We start from the raw sequence: 17,175 nt of genomic DNA on the forward strand, positions 1-17,175 counted from the left end.
AAAGGAGAATACAGCAGAGGGAAATCGGTCTCAAGTGATGTCGATCAACAACATATTTGCAAATTTTATAAAAATCAAAGATGATGTAGCTACATGATGAGGGCGGCTGCCATGGCCTTGGAAGGGGCTTTGTAAGTGGTGGGGCTGGAGTTACGTTCCCTTAGCCTCCGGTCACGTGGTTCGAGGCTATCTTCAGTGACTGTAAGATTAAGATCCAGAGAAGTTGGGAGCAGGGCCCCAGCATGGCATTGTGCAGTCAGTATACTTGACAGTTGATGTGCTTTTCCCTCACAAGCATGACCCTTTCAAACGTAACTTAAGTCTCTCTAAGGATGGTCTTTAAAGTTTCTTACCGGTTCTACAGTTTCCGGAACCACAGGGTCAGGAGTGCTCTGCGGAGGGACAAAAGCAATGGAAATGAATTCACAGTAGGTACAATGTATGTTCCTGACTCCCTGCTGTCTACAGAGATGTTCTTTCTCCCCTGGACCCACTTCCTCTTTTAAGAAGGGAATTCATGGGCTGGGTGTGGTGGTGCACACCTTTTGATCCCAGCACTCAGGAGGCAGAGGCAGGTGGATCTCAGTGAGTTCGAGGCCAGCCTGGGCTACAGAGTGAGATCCAGAACTGTTACCCAGAGGAACCCTGTCTCGAAAAACAAAACAAAACAACAAACAGCAATAGCAAAAAGAAGTGAATGCATGGAGCACACACGGAGGCCCAACATCTGGGCAGTCCTCCAGCCTGCAGGGTTTCAAGACACAGTCCTCGTTCTTCAAGCCCTTCAACTGCAGCTGGAGAAAGATGAAGTACTTAAGGACTGTGAGTGTGGGGTGAGTGGATCCGTTAAGACACCATTACAAAAATCCATGTCTGGTTGGAACCTGGGGCTTATGCAGGGACGCTTGGCTCAGCCTAGGAGGAGGGGACTGGACCTGCCTGGACTGAATCTACCAGATTGAACTCAATCCCCAGGGGAGTCTTTGCCCAGGAGAAGATGGGAATGGGGGGTGGGATGGGGGGAATGCGGTGGGGGGGCAGCGGCAGGGAGGGCGGCGGGGGGGGGGGAACAAGGGAATCCGTGGCTGATACATAAAATTATAAAATTTAAAAAAAATCAATGTCTGGAGCCCGGGGGTGGTGGAGCATGCCTTTAATCCCAACACTTGGGAGGCAGAGCCAGGCGGATCTCTGTGAGTTTGAGGCCAGCCTGGTCTACAGAGTGAGATCCAGGACAGGCACCAAAACTACACAGAGAAACCCTGTCTCAAAAAGAAAAAAAGAAAAATCAATGTTGGAGAACTTGAAATGAGTATTTCTTTTATTTTTATTATATTTTTAATTATTTTATTTTATATTTTAATAAATTAAATTTTAATATTTAAACAGTTGATTTAAAAATTAATATTTAATTAAATAAGTTAATTTAATAATTAATTTACTTTTATTTATTTGTGAGAGGAAGCTTTGTGTGTACATTGGTTTGCTTGTGGAAATCAGAGGATGACCTGTAGGAGTCAGTTATCTTCTGCCATGCGGGTCTCAGGGGTCAAACTCAGGTTGTCCAACTTGGCAGTGTGTTTCTTTACCCACTGAGCAATCTCCAGGGCCCCCTTTTCTCTTTAAAATTGACTATGTGTATAGAGCACCATGTGATGTTCCTGCACATGGATATACTTACTGTGTTGTGTGCCCCCCGCCCCCAGACTGGTCTTACTATGTAGCACTGCCTGTCCTGGAACTCACTCTATAGTCCTGGCTGGCCTTGAACTCACGGTGATCCACCTGCCTCTGCCTCCAGAGTGCTGGGATTAAAGGTGTGCGCCCCTATGCCCAGCAGCTTGTGTTGTGTTCCTAAAGTAAATATTTCTGATTTGGAAAATATAGTGATGATGAAAACAGTTTACGTTTAACTAACTCTATAATTTACAGTGAAAGATCACTCACTGTTGCATGCTGGTTGATTCTTGGTGTATAGAAAAACAAATGAATAGCCAGGCGGTGGTGGCACACACCTTTAATCCCAGCACTCAGGATCTCTGAGTTCTAGGCCAGCCTGTTCTATAGAGAGAATTCGAGGACAGTCAGGGCTATGCAGAAAAAAACCAAAAACCTGTCTTGAAAAACAACAACAACAAAAGCCAGGCGGTGGTGGTGCACACCTCTAATCCCAGCAGAAGCAGGAGGATCTCTGGTCTACAGAGTGAATTCCAGGACAGCCAGGGCTATACAGAGATACCTTGTCTGGAAAAACCAAACCAAACAAACAAACAAACAAAAACCACCATTATTACACTCTGGGAGACTTAACTGAACTTGAAACCTTCAAGGATCGATTCAGACCAGGAGAGGGAAAGTTATCTGTGGGGCAGGAATCAGAACAAAGACCCCCCACCCCACCCCACCCCGTTCACCCCCCCACACACACACACACAAAAGAAATGCTTGTGTGCAGTCTCAGGGTTAGTAAGCTCAAGTCAGCAGAGACCCTGACCCTTGGGCTCCTCTGCTTACAAATACTTTATCTAAAGTAAATCAAGTTCGGAGACAGTTCACTTTCCTATCGTCATCCATCAAACCTTCGGTGGTCTTGCTAGTTCCATGGAGAATTTAGGCTAGCCTTGGGCTGGGGCGGAGAGAAAACAGTGATTGAAAGAGATGTTTCCTACCAGCTGCAGCTGCTTGGTTTTTTTCTTTGGATTTACAGCAGACGGTGGATGCTCCACTTCCTTAAGCCAAGTCTCCTTGGGCAGTTTGTACACTTCCAGCCAGACATCCCCAGCTCCTGCATGGGAAACCACGTAAGCAAGCATTTAGTAACTGCTAGAAGGCAACACGTTTCGGCTCAAGAGTGTCGGTTTTCTCAGAAGTGCTGGCCCGGAGACCCAGAACCTTTGCAGTAGGCATCCACAGAAGAGGGGCTTTCGTAAACGGAGGCAGTGGTTATGGCAAGCCCTCACGCACCCATCGACGTTTGCGTGGAGAGTTGACCCCTTATGCCACCGCTGTCTAACAGAGTCAGGGCTTCTCCCACAACACTGATTTTTAGTCTGCATTTTTAATCAAACTGTCTTCTTTGCCAAGCCCCATTTTCTACGGTGCCCATAGTCAGTTCTACTGACATTCTGCCCTAGGGTTGACATTGCCACCTAGGGAAGGAAGGTGGCACATGGAAGCACAGTAAGAGTCTTGGAGCAAGGGAAGAGTTGGAATGGGGACAGACCCCAAAGAATTCTTCTGGCCAACATTTGAGGTGATCTATGGGAGGCAGTTGGATCTTCTCCCATCACAAGAACAGGCTGGGTACCTGGTCTGAATACTGACGCAGTTGGGAAAGGTTGCTCTCCCATGGACTGGGATCCTGCCTCAATGTTCCATATAATATAATAGTCTGGACACTTTAATTTCACACTTCTGGTTTCCAGAACTATGAGGAAATAAATGCCTATCATTCTAAGCTATCCACTTTGTGGTTCTTTGTTATGACAGCCCAAGAACACAAATACATGAGTGTTTTGCCTGCATGTATGTTTGTACATCATGTATGTGCCTGGTACCTGCAGAGGCCGAAAGAGGTGTCAGATCCCTTGGAGGTAGAGTCACACACAGTTTTTAGCTGCCATATCAATACTGGGGGCCAACCTGCATCCTCCAGAAGAGTACTCAGTGCTTTTAACTGCTGAGCTGTCTCTCCAGCCACTAACATGTCCTTTGATACAAAAAGTACTATAAAATCTCTACCTTCCTCAAGCCTTTAGCATTTGAGGGCCCTTTGGGGGGAAAAAGTATATATCCAGACTCACATAATATATGTTCAAATATTTAAAAGCTGCAAATCAAACTACCAAAAATGTGAATAAAATATGTTCTGTTGACACAGGCCTAACTGCCCCCAGCAGACAGGATAATGGGGCTAAGATGGGCAGGTAACACTGTATCTTCATTCTCTTCAGATTTTACCTGCCTGATCTCTGAGTTTGAGGCCAGCCTGGTCTACAGAGAGAATTCCAGGATAGCCAAGGCTACACAGAGAAACCCTGTCTTTGAAAACAAAAATAAAACAAAAAAAGTTTTACCCACCAATCTTAACACCCTCTGCATACGTTATAGTTGTTAGTGTTCTTGTGGGACTCCTAACAGTGGGAACCGGGGCCACCTCTGACGTTTTTGCCTGCTTCTGGGACCCTTTCCCTCGTACTGGGCTGCCTCATCCAGCCTTAATATGAGCATAGGTGCCTAACCTTTTTTTAATTAATTTTTGAATTATTTTACATACCAACCACAGTTTCCCCTCCCTCCTCTCCTCCTGTTCCCTCACCCAACCTCCCTTCTACCATCCCCCGCCCCCATCCACTCCTCAGAAAGGGTAAGGCCTCCTATGGGAGCCAACAACTCATGGCATATCAAGTTGAGGCAGGACTAAGCTCCTCCTCCCTGCATCAAGGCTGAGCTCACTGACTCTGAGACCAACAGCTAAGGGAGCCTGCATGGGACCGACCTAGGCTCTCTGCATGTGGATGACAGTTCGGTAGCTTGGTCTGTTTGTGGGGACCCTAGCAGTTGGACCAGGACCTGTCCCTGGCACATGAGCTGGCTTTTTGGAACCTATTCCCTATGGAGGTGCCCAGTCTTCCTGCAACTTGATATACTTGTTTGGTTGATATCCCTGGGAGGCCTGTCTCTTTCTGAAGGGAAATGGAAGAGAAGAGGATCTGGGGGAGAGGGGAGATGGTGAGGAAGGGAACTGGCCAGGATGTAACATATGACAGAAGAATTTTAAAAAAGAAAGAAAGAAACAATACAAAAAAGATGTTTATCTTCTCAGAGTAGCTCCCCAAATGTTTGATAATCACAGTAGTGGTTTTAACATATGTCCAAACAATCTTTGATTCTCCTGCCTCTGGGAGACATCTGAATCACCTTCCTCTGAGTGCTAGCTGGACTTAATAACTTGCTCCTTACAGAGGATAAAAAAGAAAAAAGTAAGCCAGGCATGGTAGTGTAGACCTGGAGTGATGACTACTTTGGAGGTTGAGGCAGGAGGATTGCTTGAGCACAGGATTTTGGAGGCAGCCTGGAGGAAGCTGTGATCTGGCTAACACCAGCAAAAGTGAGTCAACCCGGGACCATACAGCTCCCGAGACAGTGCCTGGTCCTGTACTAGCTCCCCCGAAATCCTCAGCCTTGGCTGAGTCACGAGAAGAAAGGCAGGCACACGGAAGAGAAGGGCACCCCACCAGCTGTCTGGTTGATTCTCCTGAAAAATGTCAAGATAACGGAAACCATACAATGACCAAGAAGCTGTCGCAGGGGTGCACTGGGGGGACATGTGACTCAATGCGATATTGTATCCTTGCCTAAAGCAGGGAGGAAAAAACAGCAAGAAAACAACAGATGAAGTGATGGAAGTCTGGTCCAGTCCACTGTTGCTGCCCTTGTTTCTACACCCGCACCGTAGGGAAAAGGTAGGCACTAGTCAAGAACACCGAGGAACGGCTTTGCTCCTCTCCTGGCTTTTATTTATTTCCTGTGCATGAATGTTTCCTCTCCATGTAGGTCTGCATACCACCTGTGTGCAGTGCCCTGGAGAGGGTGTCAGATCTCCTAGACCTGGAGTTACAGACGCTTGTGAGCTGTCCTGGGGCTGCTGGGAATCAAACCCTGGCCCTCTGGAAGAGCAGCCAGTGTTCTTAACTGTTGAGCCATCCCTCCAGCCCTTGCTGTTTTTAAATTGAAAGTTATTTCTTTTGTTTGTGCTTGGTTTTTGTGTGAGCCTCACACTCATGATCCTTCTACCTGAGCCTCCCTGGTGCCAAGATTATAGGTTGTGTGCATCACCACATGTATCGGAATCTAAAGTTATTCCTAAATAAAATGCCGACAGTGACAGTCTGGAAGAGACACAAATCAGAACACCCCCCCCCCCACACACACACACAGCTTTTGGGTGAGCTTGCCTTGGAAGAGGAACGCTGCGTAGTCCCCGCTCTGAGAGAGTTCCATCTTCACACAGGTGCTTTGCTTGCTGGTGTCGTCCTGAAAAGAAGAGATGCCGACCTAAAAAGAAGAGATGCCAACAGAGTGGGTGCTGGGAGCTAAGGAGGAGGGGCATGTGGCAGGGGTGGCTGTAAGTCACACCAGGACAGGGGGCTCCCAGAAGTTTGCGATGGCAAGACGCCTCACATCACTCCGAGTTTCCCATCTTTGTACAGGAATTGGACAAGACAGCATGTGAAGACACGGAACTTGCTTTAGACGTAGTTCCTCATGGGTCACGGGACGCCATCAGATGTGATTTGCAAACCCTAAAGTCGAAGTAAGTTCTATGTGACACTGAAGACGGGTGCCTGTCGGACAAAGCCTCTAGCTGGACGACGGCAGGAGCTGGGGGTTACCCTGGAATAAAGCTCCTGCGATTTGGGGCCAACTGAGAGAGGCTGGGGGATGGGTATGCTACCTGGAAGAAGCTGGAGGGCTACTAACAAAATAAGGTGGCTAGACTAGTGATATCGGTAAGCTCCCTAATTTGTTTAAAGAGCAAACAATTTTAATTATAGATCTCAATGCCTATCAATGTACTACAGAGATTCAAACATACAAAAAAAGTGGCATAATCAGTGCCCATGTGTCGGCCATCATGGTGCTCCACTGTGCCAGCCCAAGGCCCCATCATGCTCTAGCATAGCTCCACTGTGACATAAAAAAAACGCTCAACTGTGGCATCACAGTGCAGCACTATTGCCTCAGTATGCCGACTTGGGCCAACACAATGCTTCACGGTGACATCACAGTGCTGCCTGTGACGTCACAGCTCTCCATTCTACACTCTCAATGCTGTTTGTGATGTCACAATGCTCCATTGTGCCGGCATATATTGTGCTGTGACACCACAGTGCTGGACTGTGACAAGATAATGTTCTGTTGTGTCATCGGAATGGTTCACTGAGACATCCCAGTGCTACACTGTGTCATCAGAATGCCACACCATGGCATCATAACGCTTCATTCTGTGACGACAATACTGCTTTGTGTCACTATAATGGTCTACTGTGCCATCCCAATCTTGCATTTAGACGTCATAATTCTACATTGTATCATTACAATGTTCAACTTTGTCACAACAATGCTGCACTGTGATGTCATAGACTCCACTGTGAAATCACATTGGCCGCAAATGATGTCACATTGATTAACAACATGCTGTGACAATGTTACATTGGAAAAATTTGTGATTGTGCCATCATTGTAAGGTACAATAAAAAGCTTCTCTGAACCATCACAGTGATGCATTGGGACATCACTATACTGCACTATAACACCACAGTGATGCATTGGGACATCACTATACTGCAGTGTAACATCACAGTGATGCATTGGGACATGACTATACTGTTCTGGAACATCACAGTGATGCATTGGGACATCACTATACTGTTCTGGAACATCACAGTGATGCATTGGGACATCACTATACTGCACTGGAACATCACAGTGATGCATTGGGACATCACTATACTGTTCTGGAACATCACAGTGATGCATTGGGACATCACTATACTGTTCTGGAACATCACAGTGATGCATTGGGACATCACTATACTGTTCTGGAACATCACAGTGATGCATTGGGACATCACTATACTGCACTGGAACATCACAGTGATGCATTGGGACATCACTATACTGTTCTGGAACATCACAGTGATGCATTGGGACATCACTATACTGTTCTGGAACATCACAGTGATGCATTGGGACATCACTATACTGTTCTGGAACATCACAGTGATGCATTGGGACATCACTATACTGTTCTGGAACATCACAGTGATGCATTGGGACATCACTATACTGTTCTGGAACATCACAGTGATGCATTGGGACATCACTATACTGCAGTGTAACATCATAGTGATGCATTCTGACATCACTATACTGCAGTGTAACATCACAGTGATGCATTGGGACACCACTGTTAATGCACTGTAACATTATAATGATGCACTGGGACATCACCATACTGCACTGGAACATCACAGTGATACACTCTGACATCACTATATGACACCACTCTACTGCACTGTAACAATATTGCATAGCGAGTCTACAAACCACACAGCGCCGCAGTATTGATGCAGTGTAGCATCACTACTCCACTGTCACAACAAGAAGTTCCATGTTTCACCACGATGTTGCATTGTGGCATCACAATTTTAGTGTATTTATTACCTTCCAAACCCAATAAATTGCTAATTTTTATTTAAGCCCACATTATGAATTCTTTTTTTTTTTTTTCCAACTTTTTTTCTTTTTTTTTCTCCCGAGACCGGGTTTCTTTGTGTGGTTTTGGAGCCTGTCCTGGATCTCGCTCTGTAGACCAGGCTGGCCTTGAACTCACAGAGATCTGCCTGGCTCTGTCTCCCAACCACTGGGATTAAAGGCGGGCGCCACCACCGCCCGGCATGAATTCTTAAATAAAACTAATAACTAGGCTGTTTCAGTTCCCTCAATTGCCTCAAAGAGGATATTAGTATCTTTCACAATTGCTACGTTCACATCACAATCAAAACGAAGCCCAACAGGAATTGTGGTGCACACACCCCCCCGCCCCCCAGACAGGGTTTCTCTGTGTAGCTTTGTGCTTTTCCTGGAACTCACTCTGTAGCCCAGGCTGGCCTCGAACTCATGGAGATCTGCCTGGCTCTGCCTCCTGAGTGCTGGGATCAAAGGCGTGCATCACCACTGCCCGGCCCGTGGTGCACACCTTTAACCCAGAGTCCAGCAGACCTCTACAAGTTCAAAGCTGGCCTGGCCTATATAGCCAGGCAGGGCAACACAGAGAGACTCTGTTTCAAAAGACAAAAACAACAACAACAAAACCCCAAAGTCCATGGGGCGGGAAAGATGGCTTAGTTGGCAAAGCCCTTGGCACACAAGCATGAGGACCTGAGTTTGGATCCCCAGCATTCATGTAAAAAGTTGGGTATAAACTGTCAAAACATACATTTAATGGTGGTGGTGGTGATGATGATGATGATGATGATGATGATGATGTTGTTAAATGGCTGTAGCATGTTGTGCCTGTAATCCATGTGCTGGGGAGTTGGAGAAAGGAAGCCCCTGAGCTTGCTTCTCCAGTCAATCAATGAGCTATACACAGATTTAGTGAGATCCTGTGCCAAATTAAGGTGGAGAATGATTGAGGAAGACACCAGAAGTTGTTCTCTGGCTTCCGCATAGATGCATGTCCATCTGCATATACGTGTACACATAAACACACACTGCAATTAAAAACCTTAAAAACTTGCATTACTATAGTTTTGAGAACTCATTAATTAAAAAAATACTGAGAAATATAGTCTTTTCTGAATCCCACAGTGGAGATAACTCCTAAAAGTTATCCTCTGACCTCCACATGTGTGCAGAGACACTCTCTCTCTCTCTCTCTCTCTCTCTCTCTCTCTCTCTCTCTCTCTCTCTCTCTCTCTCACACACACACACACACACACACACACACACACACACACCCCACACATGCACACATACACAATCAACTTCTGCTCTTTTCCATTCCATGACTATATGTATATGTGTGCATAGACATATATATGTTAATGTGTGTGTCTGTAAGAGTATATGCCATGTGTGCTGTGGGTGAGTCTAGAAGGTATCGCATACCTTGGGGCTGGAGTTACGGGCAGCTATGAGCTGCCTGATGTGGATACTGGGAAGAGCGGGAGGCACTCTTCCCGGCTGAGACATCCATCTCTCCAGCCCCTGAATTTGCATCCTTCAACTCCTGCTGTGCCTTGGGCATTTTTGTGACCCAGTTCTAAGGCTCTCTGGAAGCTGTTGACATACCATCGCATCCCTTAGAGAGAGGTGGATCTTGCCTTACATATATGTCCCTAGACGGACATTTTCATCCAGTCTCATTGACTTGTGAATCTCCAGGAGCCTCACAGAGCCTTGCAAGCATCAGCTGACTGCTCAGTTGCCACAGCAGCTGGTGTTTTCCAGGCAAGAATCTACGGCGCCTGTAGAACAGTTAGAGCTTCCGTGGAGTCTTTCTTGGCACGGGGTTCATTTTCCTGTCCCTCCAAAGACTCTGCTCTGTTTCTTCATCCTCGAGCAGTTCTGGGTCAGTCACTGCCATTTCTACACTGTGCTCTGTGGCAGCGCCCATCTTACTGCCTGGACTAGAAAGCCAGGTAGAAGGAAGACATTTTTGAAAAACTAGGACTAGGACAGATAGTCATTATGAAAATAACTTAGACATTACTAGAGGCTGTGGCACCCGCAGGTTTGAGAAGATTTTCTAGGCGCAGTGATGGAGGTGATTTCCAACGACGCCTGGGAAAGGAAGTACAGGTCATGTAGAAGAGGGACAGCTTCTGGGCCTGGAGGAAACTGGCAGCAGCCCAAACTGTCGTCCACTGGAGCAAGATCGCTCTTTAAAAATGGGACACAATCTTTTTTTTTTCAGATTTAAAACTTTTTATTACATTGTATGTGTGTGTGTGGAGATCAGAGGACAACTTATGGTAGGTATGTATTTCTCCCCTTATACCATGTGGGTGGAACTCAGGTCGGCAGGCTTGGCAGCAAATGCCTTTATCCTCCTGAGCCTTTCAGTCCCATGATTGCATGTTAAAGAATTATGTCTGACACCAGCTCGTCATGACCTTCTTGGTCTCAGAACCAGATGTTAGTATCCCTGAGATAACCAGACAAACAGATACCACTTTATTTTATTTTTTTTTGAATGCCTAATGCCATTTATTGAAGGAGGGAGGAGGTCTTAAATACAGACTTACAGCACAATGGGAGAACCCCAGAGGGCAGAAGTTCACTACCCATGTTTTACAATCTTGCATCTAAACTGTTAACACCCATTATGCAGGATACACAGACAAGGAACTTCCCTTACGCATTCAGGAGGGTGGAACCCAGCAGGGAATTAGCATAGGGAAGATATCAAGGTCAAGGTCAGCAAGCAAGGCAACAGTTACCCAAAACAGGGGTCAGGGCCCTCATTTACTAAAAAATGAGCTTCTGACTTAGGTTGCGTGAAACGTCAGCAGGTCACTTTACCCATCATGGAGACGCCTGCCCAGGCTACACAGGTGCTCTGTCTTAGGTTGGTGAGTGCCCCCCAAGCATTACCCATCTCTGAATACTCATTATCATGCAGGCTCAATCGTGTGTGAGCTGCAGAGTTAACTGTTGCCAAAGATCTCAAAGTGGCACTGGGCTTGCAATCTGTGTGTTCGACATAGAAAAGACCAACAGAGGTCCTAACCCACCATAGCCAGCAGGCTAAAGGCAACTGAGCCATTCCCTTCCTTAACGAGCCTTGCTGTAAATTGGAGTCTTTGTAAGATGGTATCCCAAAAGCAAATGGAACTTGAGTTTATAAATTTATAACTTTCAAAGCCAATTGAAATGTATATAACTATTGAATTAAATTTATCATGCCCAATAGAATGGAAGATTAACTAACTGTCGTAGCTACTTTTGCTGCCATGGTCTCCACTGTGCTAGTTGTAGTAACCAATTATGAAATGGCAATGTGGGACACAATCTTTAAAGACCATGTCTTTGGAGATTACAAAATCCATGATGGGATGAACCGGAGCTTTATTACGAAAAGGGGGGAACTTCTTTCCCTTGCCCTGCCCTGCCTTCCTCTCCCACCCTCACTTGACAAGTAGATGCCCATTAAATTAAATTAAATTAAAACAATTCACATGAATAAAAACGTTGATGCTGGAACAAAGCCATTTTATAATTGTGTGTGCGTGTGTGTGTCACAGTGTGAGAACTGAGGTCAGAAGTCAACTTTTGGGAGTCTGTTCTCTCCTTCCACCATGTAGGCCCTAGGAAATGAATGCAGGTCACGGGGTACCAGGCTTTGCAGCAAGCACCCTCACCGCTGAGCCATCTCAGCCCCGATTGTTTTTAGTGTGCTTCTGATTTGCTGCTGCTCCACACATCCTGGGTACAAGTCTTTTATCAGGAATGTGCTTTGTGTTACCTACTTGGTGTTCCCCAGGTAAAGGTGTAAGAAGAGGAACTCACCGTTTCATTGATGGCTTTGATGAGAAAAAGACTGTCTTTATACAGGTAAAACAATCGAACAATACCTGAAACAGAAAAATAACAGACTGTGAGACCAGGGAGCCGGGAAGGGTCAGGACATACTCATGAGATAGTGTTCCGTGACACTGTACAAGGGACACCAGGAGGGGATGGTGACTCTAGACTCACCGTCCCATCCCTGCTTTGCTGCCCCACGTGGCCTCTGCTGCTCTTGGTCCCCCAGCCTTCCTCCACCTGACTTTCAAATACTCAGTTTGCTCTCCCTCCCAGCCCCTCCTACTTGGCTAGTGTAACCCACATTTCCTGGAAGTCTGCTGTAAGCAAAGCAGCCACAGCAGTCCATCCTGAAACCCCAGCCTCTACTCTGGCCATCATCACACACGTCTTCACACAGGCACCCAAATGAGCTGCATTCATAAGCTCCTTTGAGACAAAGGATTCTCCCTCGCCTTTCCATGTGCCTTTACCCCCAGGCTCCTCGTCCAATGAATTCTGCTGACTTCAGGATGCAATTGTCACCTGCCATGACTTCTTACCTTTCTTTAGGGCCTCCCAGTTCCTTATAACCTGCCTTTGCACTCGTGATATAAACAGACCACATAGAGGTGTTTGGCCCACGGTGGGTGAAATTCTAATCCATCCTAATAAAGATTCATGGGATAGTATTCCATGACACTGCACAAGGGACAGCAAGGCAGTGTCCCTTCAAATTCATCAAAAGAAGGTAACAGACATGGGACCACCTGTAGAATGGATCGTAATGAATATGGCTTTTTCTTTAGCCCAAAGTCCCTGTGTCCTACACAGATCTTCTTTATTCTCCTATCACGGTCGTCAAGGAATGGCACTGTCGTCCACCCGGGCGTCCATCACAAAGGACACATCACTGCCTGTGCTGCCCAGCACGCCTCCCTCACCACAAACAGGTCTTATCATTAAGTCTTTTTGGTAGACAGGGTAACTGAGACTGTGGGCGCCATGGGCCCTGGCCCCCGACTGGGAGTGGCTGCGGCCTTGCTTGCTGACCTCGATCAGATGTCCTCCCTATTCAGATTCCCTGCCGGTATCCACCCTTCTGAATGCTTAAGGGAAGTTCCTTGTTTGTGTATCCTGCATTTTGGGCGTTAACAACTTAGATGCAAGAATGTAGAACATTGGGTCTGGAATGTAGACCATTGGTAGCGAACTTCTGCCCTCCGGGGGTTCCTCCATTTGTGCTGTAAGCCTGTATTTAAGGTTTCTTCCCTCTTTCAATAAACGGCATTCGACATCCAGTCGTGGCGAATGACTCGCTGTCTCTTGTCTCTATTTTTTAATCCGCAGCTCTTCGCTTGGACATGGTGAACGGGTATCGGTAATGCGGGCGTTACCGCTACATGAGACAGGCTCTCACATAAGTCAGGATGGCCTCGAAAACCTATGTAGCTGAGGTTACCCTTGATTCCCTGATCTTCTTGCTTCTGCCTTGCAAGGGCAGGGTGGCATGTGTGAGCTGCGACTCGCCATTGTGTCTATTGTATTCCCCTTTCCAGCTAAAGAGAGTTTTATTACAATGTATTTATTATTGGGGGGCACTTGTGCCATTCAGGCATGCGGCAGTCAGAGGACAACCTGCAGGAGTCAGTTCCCTCCTTCCACCTCGTGAGTCCTGGGGACCGAACCAAAGCATGATAGCGAGCAAGCCTTTCTACCCCACTACGCAATCCTGCCAGCCCTCTCGTTTCAATCCCCCCCCCCCCCAGACAGGGTTTCTCTGTGTAGCTTTATTGCCTGTCCTGGAACTCACTCTGTAGCCCAGGCTGGCCTCGAACTCACAGAGATCCGCCTGCCTCTGCTTCCTGAGTGCTGGAATTAAAGGTGTGCGCCACCACCGCCCAGCCTCTTGTTTCATTTTTAAGCTTCTTGTTTGGAACTCATTTTATACTTAGAGGAAAAGGGCAAAAACAGAACCAAAAATTCCCTGTATCTTCTGCCTCACTTTGGCTAAATTCATATCTTGGGCCATCACAGTACAATTCTCCTTTTCTTTTATCAGCCTGTGTCCTGGCTCAGACCTTTGAAATTTCTCTCTTAAATGAAAACAGCAGTCCTTCCTACACAGCCCCACTCCCTATCCTGTGCGTGTGCGCGCGCAGTGTACTTGTGTCGGTGAAGCAGGGGCAGCTGGGCAGCAGGGGCAGCTGGGTAGCAGGGCTCTGTGTTGGGAGAGTATGAACGTTGGAGCGACCCTGCTTTGAAATGCCTGTGTGCCACTTACTTCTATTTACCTCAATTATTTAACCTCTATGCCTCAAGATGTCTCTTCCAACAGGACGGTGACAAACTGTACTTCCCTTGGGCAGGCGAAGAACCAAATGGGCTACCACATGAGAAAGGCTGGACTGGGCCTGGCATCCCCTTACGCAGAGAGATGGCTGTTACAGCTCCATGAGCAGAGAGAACTCGCCGTGCCTGACTCCGCCCATACTTGGGAAAGAGATCAAACTGAATGCCAGTGTACAGGTACTTATAAATAAATCTAAAAATGAAGAAAAACATATACCTAGCTCATCCACGGGAATAATAAGGACTTCATTCCCCAAATCTGTGGCCCAGATGGAAGAAACATCAACCTTAAACTTCTCCCAGACGTACATTCTTTTGGAACTGTGCAGATTATAGATCGAGAATCCTTTGACTCCTCCAATAAACAGATACTCCTGGGAGACAGCCATACCACCAGGCATTTTGTTGAGCTGGGGAAACAGACACAAAAGGACAAAACTGATTCTTTTCAGCTGTCAAGGCCATCAAACAATCTGAGCTAACTTTTCAAAGCGGGCTCTTTCTAGATGTTATTGCCAAACCTGGGGGCCTGTTGAAAATGCCTGCCGTAAGCATTTCACTTTGGGGGAAAGTAGCCAGAGAAAACAGAAGCTGAGACTAGATGTATAGTCTGAACGGAAGCATGACTGCCGGTCCTGAGCTTTATTATTAAATCTAGTGTCCTGTGGGAAGAACAACAGCCGAGTCGCTGACACTTCTCAACTGCCAAGCCCGGAGGGGGCTAATACATCAATGAAGCTTCTCAGTGTCAATTACACAGCAGAAAGGGCCTTTGTGTAATCGTCAACTAACCATAACCCCCCACTTCCCACAGGCAACTGCCAACAGCAGCATGCCTACTATCAAAAATGCACCTATGTTTTTGATGGAGAGTTCAGTAGGAATTCCTTCCTTCCCTGAACCAGGCATTTTCATTAACATTCAAACGAAATCAAATGAAAAACAGGAACTCTTGTTCACACCTGGATTTCTGCAACTGGAGGGTAGATGGTGGGCACGATCCGGCTTTTCTCGATTTCCCGTAAAGCTTCTCTCTCTTCAATAACTTCCCAGGCGCAGTCGAACAGATGATTCACCAGCTTGTTGATCATTCGGTAAGGCTGAGGCAGGTCGTCCGGGTCTTGACCCAGGTCCCGGAAGGCAAAACCCTTTTCATCATCCTTAGGCCAGTCTGCCTCTGTTGGAGACGGGATCTCCAGTGGTCCTTTGCTAATCACAGACAACCTTGGCTTCCGAGCCCGACTTCCTTTGAAGGATGGCATGACAGCAGGTGGCACCGAGGGCTTCTGGGAATTCAAAGTTGAGAAGCAAAGTGAGCAAAGAGACTTTGAAAGAAAGGTAAACAAGAGCTAGCCTTCTCTAGCACAGCATCCTGTGGGACCGTCTGTCTCAGACTGGACTTCCTTACACATAGGATTGCTACCACATTCCTGGGATACGGTCTTCATATTGACAAAGGTACCCGAAGGGACAGGTACCCCGAGGCTAACCCAAGATGATGTGCATTGTGATGGAAAAATCTGGCATTTTGTTGTCTTTCTTCCCCTCCAGATAGAATAAGTAACTTAGTTTTTGTTCCAACGGAACCCACTTACAGCTGATCCCTCTGCCCGGTTGTCTGCCTTTGTAAATGGCTCGGGTCAAGCCACCAGAAAGAGGGCCCTCTTTCTCTTTCCTCAGGCCCAATCAGGTGCAGCTCGGCACTTCCAATCTTTGTGGTGTAATCTATTCCCTTATCAATCTCATTGGTGCCTGCCACCCCCAAACCCCCCCCCACGCAACACCCCACCCACCCCCGCCATGCTCTGAGTCCTGCGTCTGTGAGATTCTTTAAGAGTCTACAGAAATGTCTGAGACATTGAAAGACTACTGACTAAAAGCCTGAAGAATCAGAATAATTAGATGTTTCTAAAGTAGTTATAACTTAGCAGCTCTCCTCTATATGTCTACATAAATACAAGCTTACAGGAAGGGAATAAATAATCTGTATTTCAAAAGCTTCAAAGTTGTATACAATCCTGTGTAAGAGATTTCAAATGTCATCCTTTTAATTACATTTTTCTATTTATTTGTGTGTGTGTGTGTGTGTGTGTGCGCGCGCGCGTGCGCGCTCACACATGCACACACACGTGTGCTATAGTGCATGTGTGGTGTGGTGGTTTGAATAGGTATGGGTCCATAGACTCGAGTGTTTGAAGGCTTGGCCCATAGGGAGTGGCATTGTTAGGAGGTGTGGTCTTGTTGGAGTAGGTGTGGCTTTGTTAGAGGAAGTGTGTCATTGTGGAGATGGGCTTTGAGATATCATATAGGCTCAAACTATGCCCAGTACACAATCTCTTCTTCTGCTGCCTGCAGATCAAAATGTAGAATTCTCAGCTCCTTCTCCACGTCTGCCATGTCCCGCCATGATGATAATGGACTAAACCTCTGAAACTGTAAACCCAATTAAATGTTTTCCTTTATAAGAGTTGCTGCCGGGGAGTGGTGGCACATGCCTTTAATCCTAGCACTTGGGAGGCAGAGCCAGGAGGATCTCTGTGAGTTCGAGGCCAGCCTGGTCTACAAAGTGAGATCCAGGACAGGCTCCAAAGCTACACAGAGAAACCCTGTCTTGAAAAGAGAAAATAAATAAATAAATAAAAGAGTTGCCATGGTCATGGTGTCTCTTTACAGCAACAAAAACCCAGAGACATGTGGGGTTCAGGGGACAACCTTCAGGAGTTGGTTCTCTCCTTCCATCATGTGAGT

At 46.7% G+C, this 17,175-nt stretch overlaps 1 protein-coding gene across 3 annotated transcripts in view; it reads right to left on the bottom strand.

Annotated features, from left to right (window-relative positions):
• Positions 1-17,175, bottom strand: part of Wdr93 (WD repeat domain 93) — a 52,267-nt gene that overhangs the window by 29,001 nt on the left and 6,091 nt on the right. For all 3 annotated transcript variants that reach the window (XM_037198112.1, XM_037198114.1, XM_037198110.1), the window contains exons 2-7: positions 15,390-15,713; positions 14,645-14,837; positions 12,082-12,146; positions 5,958-6,057; positions 2,670-2,785; positions 354-392 (exon numbers count right to left, since the gene is read on the bottom strand). In XM_037198112.1, coding sequence (XP_037054007.1) covers positions 354-392; positions 2,670-2,785; positions 5,958-6,057; positions 12,082-12,146; positions 14,645-14,837; positions 15,390-15,689 — 813 coding nt within the window. In that variant the 5' untranslated portion in view covers positions 15,690-15,713. The remainder of the gene's footprint in view (positions 1-353; positions 393-2,669; positions 2,786-5,957; positions 6,058-12,081; positions 12,147-14,644; positions 14,838-15,389; positions 15,714-17,175) is intronic.

Source organism: Peromyscus leucopus, chromosome 1, assembly GCF_004664715.2.
Source record: "Peromyscus leucopus breed LL Stock chromosome 1, UCI_PerLeu_2.1, whole genome shotgun sequence".
NCBI classification, from domain to species: domain Eukaryota; kingdom Metazoa; phylum Chordata; class Mammalia; order Rodentia; family Cricetidae; genus Peromyscus; species Peromyscus leucopus.